This window comes from Lynx canadensis, chromosome E2 (assembly GCF_007474595.2).
Source record: "Lynx canadensis isolate LIC74 chromosome E2, mLynCan4.pri.v2, whole genome shotgun sequence".
In the NCBI taxonomy this organism is placed as follows: domain Eukaryota; kingdom Metazoa; phylum Chordata; class Mammalia; order Carnivora; family Felidae; genus Lynx; species Lynx canadensis.
Genome location: NC_044317.1, coordinates 56,906,027 through 56,913,830, shown reverse-complemented (window position 1 = coordinate 56,913,830; position 7,804 = coordinate 56,906,027). Strand labels below are relative to the sequence as shown.

The 7,804-nt window shown below is 39.8% G+C and overlaps 1 protein-coding gene across 12 annotated transcripts in view; it reads right to left on the bottom strand.

Annotated features, from left to right (window-relative positions):
* Positions 1–222: 222 nt before the first annotated feature.
* Positions 223–7,804, bottom strand: part of LOC115502661 (zinc finger protein 850-like) — a 30,685-nt gene continuing 23,103 nt past the window's right edge. Inside the window, exons 1-3 of one of the 12 annotated variants that reach the window (XM_030298267.1) lie at positions 2,216–2,747; positions 933–2,131; positions 223–851 (exon numbers count right to left, since the gene is read on the bottom strand). In XM_030298267.1, coding sequence (XP_030154127.1) covers positions 466–851; positions 933–2,131; positions 2,216–2,514 — 1,884 coding nt within the window. In that variant the 5' untranslated portion in view covers positions 2,515–2,747 and the 3' untranslated portion in view covers positions 223–465. Of the gene's footprint in view, positions 2,748–7,804 lie in introns of those variants that run through there. The other 11 variants (XM_030298262.1, XM_030298265.1, XM_030298268.1 and 8 more) reach the window with 11 other exon arrangements.

Genomic DNA, 7,804 nt, shown 5'->3' with positions numbered 1-7,804 from the left:
GTCGGTTAAGCGTCCGACTTCAGCCAGGTCACGATCTCGCGGTCCGTGAGTTCGAGCCCCGCGTCAGGCTCTGGGCTGATGGCTCAGAGCCTGGAGCCTGTTTCCGATTCTGTGTCTCCCTCTCTCTCTGCCCCTCCCCCGTTCATGCTCTGTCTCTCTCTGTCCCAAAAATAAATAAAAAACGTTGAAAAAAAAAAAAAGTTTAAAATGAGGGTCTTTGTTCACTCATTACATTTCTAGGGTTTGCGTCTAGGGTGTCTTTTGTGATATCGAGCAAAAGTTGAATTCCAGGTAAAGGCATGGCCACTTTCCATTTCACACTTTGGCTCCTATGTGATAACTAGAATGTGGAGTAAGTTGTGACTTGCAGGGAGAGCTTGCACATTCTTTACATTTGTACGGTTACTCTCCAATAGGAATTTTCTGATGTCCCGTAAGGGCTGGGCACCACTTATAGGCACTGACTTACATTCTTTTTACATTATCAGGTTTCTCTCCAGTGTGAATTCTGTGATGTCGAGTAAGGATAGAGGGCTGGGTAAAGGCCTTGCCACATTCCTTACATTGGTGAGGTTTCTCTCCACTATGAATTCTGTTATGTCGAGTGAGGTCTGAGGGTCCTTTAAAGGCCTTGCCACATTCCTTATATTTGTAAGGTTTGTCTCCAGTATGAATTCTGAGATGTGGAATAAGGTTTGAGTACCTGGTAAAGGCCTTGCCACATTCCTTACATTTGTAAGGTTTCTCTCCAGTATGAATTCTGTGATGTCGAGTAAGGATTGAGTGCTGGGTAAAGGCCTTGCCACATTTTTTACATTTGTAAGGTTTCTCTGCAGTATGAATTCTGTGATGTCGAGTAAGGATTGAGTGCCTGGTAAAGACCTTGCCACATTGACATATGTCAAGTCTTTGTCTGATATGAATTTGCCCATGTCTATTTAGTGATGAGCAGTCCTTAAAGGCTTTACCACATTCCTTACATTTGTAAGGTTTCTCTCCAGTATGAATTCTGAGATGTCGAATAAGGTTTGAGTACGTGGTAAAAGCCTTGCCACATTCCTTACATTTGTAAGGTTTCTCTCCAGTATGAATTCTGAGATGTCCAGTAAGTTTTGAATGCTGACTAAAGGCCTTGCCACATTCTTTACATTGGTAAGGTTTCTCTCCACTATGAATTCTGAGGTGTTCAATAAGGTTTGAATGAAAGCTAAAGGCTTTGCCACATTCTTTATATTGGTAAGGTTTCTCTCCAGTATGAATTCTGTGGTGTTGAGTGAGGTGTGAGTGCTGGCCAAAGGCCTTGCCACATTCACTACATTGGTAAGGTTTCTCTCCAGTATGAATTCTATGATGTTGAATAAGGTGTGAGCGCCGGCTAAAGGCCTTATCACAATCTTTACATTGGTAAGGTTTCTCCCCAGTGTGAATTCTGAGATGTCGAATAAGGTTTGAGTACGTGGTAAAGGCCTTGCCACATTCCTTACATTTGTAAGGTTTCTCTCCAGTATGAATTCTGAGATGTCCAGTAAGTTTTGAATGCTGACTAAAGGCCTTGCCACATTCTTTACATTGGTGAGGTTTCTCTCCAGTGTGAATTCTGTGATGGTGAATAAGGACTGAGTGGTAGCTAAAGGCCTTGCCACATTCTTTACATTGGTAAGGTTTCTCTCCACTATGAATTCTGAGATGTTCAATAAGGTTTGAATGAAAGCTAAAGGCTTTGCCACATTCTTTACATTGGTAAGGTTTCTCTCCAGTATGAATTCTGTGGTGTTGAGTGAGGTGTGAGTACTGGCCAAAGGCCTTGCCACACTCACTACATTGGTAAGGTTTCTCTCCAGTATGAATTCTATGATGTTGAATAAGGTGTGAGTGCCGGCTAAAGGCCTTATCACAATCTTTACATTGGTAAGGTTTCTCCCCAGTGTGAATTCTGAGATGTCGAGTAAGGTTTGAGTGTTGGCTAAAGGCCTTGCCACATTCTTTACATTGGTAAGGTTTCTCCCCAGTGTGAATTCTGAGATGTCGAGTAAGGTTTGAGCGCTGGCTAAAGGCCTTGCCACAATCTTTACATTGGTAAGGGGTCTCTCCAGTATGGATGCTGTGATGTCTAAGAAGGTAGGAGTGCCTGCTAAAGTCTTTGCCACATTGCTGATATTTGTCAAGTCCCTCTCTGATATGGATTTGCCTGTGTCTATTTAGTGATGAGCAGTCCTTAAAGGTTTCACCACATTCTTCGCATTTGTACAATTTCTTTCCAGCATGCATTTGTTGATGTTGAGATAGTGCCGAGTGCCAATGAAAGACTATGCCACAGTCCTTACACGTGTACCTTTTCTCTCCAGGACCAATTGTCTTATGTGCATTTAGTCTTCGTGACTGACTCAACACAATTCCAGATTTATTACACGTGTATGTGTTTTTTCCCACACAAATTGTTTGATGATCACCAACACTGGAGGACTCCTTCAGATCTTTCCCACAGGTATTATAAGGATTTTCTCTCATATGCATACTCTTCTGTATAATATGTTTAGATCTTTGAGACAAAACTTCTTCACCTTTATCACATTCAAAATGGTTGTCTGGCAAATGAGTACTCAGATATTTGTTAACATTTGAGCCCTGGTTAAATGTTTTCTCAGATTCACTGCAAGGAGCAATTCTATGCCCATTGAAAATATTCTCGTAGTTGTGTAGGGTTGACTCCTTTCTGACATGCCCCTCAAATTGACACCTCGTTACACTTTCATCTTCATTTTTAAATCTATTATTTCCAGAAACAGTTGTCTGAAAGGTCAATCCAATCCTATTTTCAAATTGGTTCAAATACTTATTTTCCATCTGAATGAGGTAACTTTCCAGATTTTCCAAATTTTCTATCGACAAATATTTATGTTTGAATCTTTGAATTGAGTTTTTGGTGACAGAAACACACTGCTTTGTAGAAGTAGCTAACATAAAAGGGGAGGGTTTGCAAAATGCTTTATATCCTTCACCATATGGGGCAGTGAGATTCTTCTCATGGGCAGATGTCTCCATTTGGAAATGTCCGTCATGATATGTTTGATGCCCTTCACTCTCCCCATCGTTGTGCCAGTCTATCATTAAGTGTAAATTCTCAAGGGTACTATATTCACCTATTGACACTTTTTGGAGAGAAGGTTCTAAGCACGGCTTTGGCAGGAAATTCTGGGTGCATTGTGAAGATACAGCTGAAAGATATCAAATAACAGAAAAGTAAAATCATCCCACTTACTACTCTCAGATGAATATACTGAAGACTTCTATTGTGCAACCTTAGAATCAATCAGAAAATGTTGGTCAAATGTTTGAGAAGGAATCATCAGGACTTCATTCCTCCATGGACACATCAACTTGCACACAATACACTGACCATATAGCTTAATAGGTAATTCTGTAGTATTGTCATGTTATCATACAAATCATTTTCCTATACCTCGAATGATCAGGAAAAGTACCACATGAGGCCAAAATTACCACAGAAGGAAACTTAAACATAAAACTGAAATCAACAAAATAGCATACAGTAAAACTAAGACCAAAACTAACTCCAAACAAGAAAAAGTGCTATGTCTGATAAATTCAGTGGATCATTCAAACAAGCATTTCATGAGAAAGTATTTTAAATCTCCTCGAGTATTTCCAAGGAGTGAAGATAAGGGAAAATATGAAAATATTCTGTGGTACCAGCATTACCAGGTTACCAAATGAAAGGAATAACTACTGTAAAGAAGGCTACAAACTCCTAAAAAAAGTTATCTCTTCTCACAGATGACACGATCTATAGAAAACCTTAAAGGATCCTTATTTTTATTTTGTATTATTTTGGTCATTGCTTGAGTTATTTCTGCTAGGTTTTATACTGCTTTCAAGTTTTCTATTTTTTAATGCCATAAATGCTTCAGTTAAGGAAAACATTGAAATTAACAACATTACACCAAAAGGAACTAGAAAAGGAACACTGTTAGCTGAAATTTAGTAGAGGAAGAAATTACAAAGCAAAATCTGAAATTATTTTATTTAGAAGGAAACATCAGAAATAAATGAAATAGAGACCAGAATAAAAAGGTAACATAACATTGAAAGTAATGCCCATGTAACAAGAAAAATAACAAAATTGGTAATGCTTCAACTACATATACAACGATATCCTAACAAATAAAATAACTTAGAAAAGAAATCCACTGGGGCCCATGGGTGGCTCAGTCAGTTCATTGTCCCCCTTTGGCTCAGGTTTTAATCTCAGGGATAGGGAGTCTGAGCCCTGCATCAGGCTCTGTGCTGACAGCTCAGAGCCTGGAGCCTGCTTCCAATTTTGTGTCTCCTGTCTCTGCACACCCTGCCCCCAGCTTACACTCTGTCTCTCTCAGAAAGAAACATGAAAAAAAAAGACTTCCACTTAATTCCTAAAAATGCACAAGTTACTATGATTGAATTATGAACCTTAAACCCAAGAAATCAAAAATCTTATACCTACAAGAAGAATAAATGTTGAAATCAAAATAAAAAATCTCTCAGCACAGAAAAGCCAAAAATCACATGCGTTCATTGGTCAATTCTAACTAACATTTAAAAAATAATAATTAAAGATAATCTTTTCAAAATCCTACAAGTAGTGGAAGAGCAGGAACACATTCAAAACTATCCTGTGAGGCCAGCACTACTCTGACACCAAGCAGGATAAACACAATAGAAGAACAAAAATGTCTGGTTTGTCTGATACAAGTTTTGCCACTCTGACTTTCTTTTGATATCTAGTTGTATGGTATGTGTTTATTCATTTCTTCATTGTTAACCGGCAGGTGGCTTTATGTCTAAATGAGTCCTTAGAGGCAGCATATAGTTTTTTGGTTTTTTGCTTTTATTTATTTTGATACTCCTGGATCTGGAGGTCTGTTTCCTTCCAGGATTATGGAAGCTTTCTGCTAATATTTCTTGAAATAAAGGTTCTTCCCCCTTTTCTCTCCCTTTTGCTTCTGAGACTCCTATCATGCAAATATTATTACATTTGATGGAGTCTCTGAGTTTCCTGAGTCAATACTGTTGCCTGATTCTTTTCCTGTCTTTTGCTTAGATTCATTATTTTTATTATTTTTCTTCTAGGTGACAAAGTCATTCCTCTGGTACTTCCAGCCTGCTGTTCACTGCTAAGCCTGTTTCCAATCTGAAAAAAAAAAAAACCTGTTTATTTTCTGAGAGAGATACAGAGAGTGAAAGAAGAAGAGAGGCAGAGAGAGAGGGAGAGAAAATCCCTATCAGACTCCAGAGGCAGTCACTGCAGAGAAGTTGGGGCTCTATCTCCCAAACCGTGACATCATAACCTAAGCCAAAATCAAGAGCTGGATGCTTAATTCAATGACCCACCCAAGTGTCCCTCAATCTTGTTCATTGCACTGTTCTTCTCTGTTTGATTCTTTTTAGCTGTTTTAGCTCCCTGGTAAGGTTCTCACTATTCTTTACTCAACCCAGAGAGTATCCTTATGAATATTGCCTTCAATTCTCCATCAAGCATGTTACTTACAACCATTTCACTTAAATCTCTCTTCATGACCATATCTTGTTCTTTGACTTTGGATAAATTCTTCCACCTTGGCATTTTGTCTAAGGCCCTGCCTTCCTCCGTATGTTAGAAAAGACAGTTATGTCTCCCATAGATCATTTAGTTCAGTGGCCTGCAGATGTTCTCCTTGATTGCTATGGACAGTGTAGGGTCCCTGGCCTGAACATGGTAAGTCATAGCTAGATGCACCACGGTCTGCTTGTGAATTTAGACCTGACATCAACTCCACCAGAACTGAAGCCCTACAGAACTGTTTGGTCAGGAAATGTAGAGTGGTCAGCAACTTGTGTAGATCCTTTGGGGCAGGGACAGACCTTGCTGGGAATGAGGCAAGCTTGACAGAGAAGGGCAGTCCCAACAGAACATAGCGAGGTGGGAGCTTGGAGTAAGCAAGGCAGACATCCACGGTTTCTACTGAGCTACTTCCCTCAGGTGGCTTTGTGTTTAGGCTGAGGGGCAGGGGAGAGAAGGGGCTCCAGCTAGGTCTTTAGTTCCTCTAGAGGCATCTCAGAGAATTTTGCCTGTCAGCGCGGTGCTTCTAGTGAAGTGAATAATCTCCCACCCTGTATGCTCCAGGCATTCTTCAGAGGACTTTGCCACATTGAGTGATCCCAAGTTGTTTGTCTGTCTTCTTTCCAGAGGCAGCACAGTGCTCTCTTGGCTCTATCCCAGCCAAGCCTAATGATCTTTAAAACTTCAGCATTTAAGATAGCCTAGCTGCCAAAATTCATGAAATTCAGTCCTTCTCATTTTCCCAGCCAATGGCTTTGGGGAAATGTTCTCCTTATGCATTCCTGTGTGTGCTCCTGTCTCAGGTGATCTTCTCCTTGACTGTGGCTCCCTGCCCTCTGCAGCACTACAATCCTTTTCTCCCTAAACCATGTCTTTAAGCTTTCTATCATCTTGAGTGTGTGTGTCCTCTCCTCTCCCTTAAGATGGGGACTTTGTTCTGTCAGTGTTCAGGCACATATCTGAGATTTTTGGAATGATTTGTCAGTTATCCAGTCATGTTTATGAGATGTGAGGAGCCTAGGGTCCTGCTACTCCACTGCCATTTTCCTCCCCTCTGAAGAATCTCTATATATAAAACTCACACACACTTTACAAATTTGGAGAGTACAAATGCAACGCATAAAAATTAGTGGGGCGCCTGGGTGGCTCAGTCGGTTAAGCGGCCGACTTCGGATCAGGTCATGATCTCGCGGTTCGTGAGTTCAAGCCCCGCGTCAGGCTCTGTGCTGACAGCTCGGAGCCTGGAACCTGTTTCAGATTCTGTGTCTCCCTCTCTCTGACCCTCCCCCATTCATGCTCTGTCTTTCTCTGTCTCAAAAATAAATAAATGTTAAAAAAAATTAGTTGTGTTTCCATACAAAAAAATGCTTATACTTTAACATAATAATAAAAGTCAAACCTAGCTTAACACTACGAAATATTGTGCAGGAATTGAAAGAAGAAACAAATGGAAACATATCCGAGTTCTTGGACTGGAGTACTTAATACTTGAGCGGTTAATAGTACTCAAAGTGCTCTACTCACTTAATGCATTTTTAATCAAAATTCCAATATCATTTTTTGGCAGATATATCAAAATCCACCCACACATTCATATGGATGACACAGGGTAACATATACCCAGAATAATCCCAGAAATGAAGGGCAACTTGGTGGCAAACACTTCCTAATTTAAAGCATACTACAAAGCCATAGTTATCAAAATAACATCCTAGAGACATCAAGACAGGCCTAGAATAATGGACAAGTGCTGCTGAGCTACATGTGTACTTCACCAATGTTAACGTGTAGGACAATGAGATGAGGATCTCATTAAATTCATATTCTGACTTGGATTTCAGGCTGATGTCTGAGTTTCCATATGTCTTTAAGTTGCAAGTGATGCTAACATATTCGGTTCAAAGACATGCTTTTAAATTCCAAAACAAAACAAGGGAAACAAACAAGCAACAACACAAAAACAAACAAAAGAAAGAAAAGAAAAAAGAAGAAATCATGATGACTTTGAACGTAAAGATTGTTGGGAAAATTACAACTTATAACCTCATGAACAGTAACAAGTGTTCTTGAACATTTACTACACACTACAAACCATTCTAACACTTTTTCATAAATTCCCCCATGAGTCCACGGTGACCGATGTGAACGTTATATGTGTTTTTCATCTTTCGCAAGAATATCTTCGAAAAACTGTAGTCCTAGTGGAGC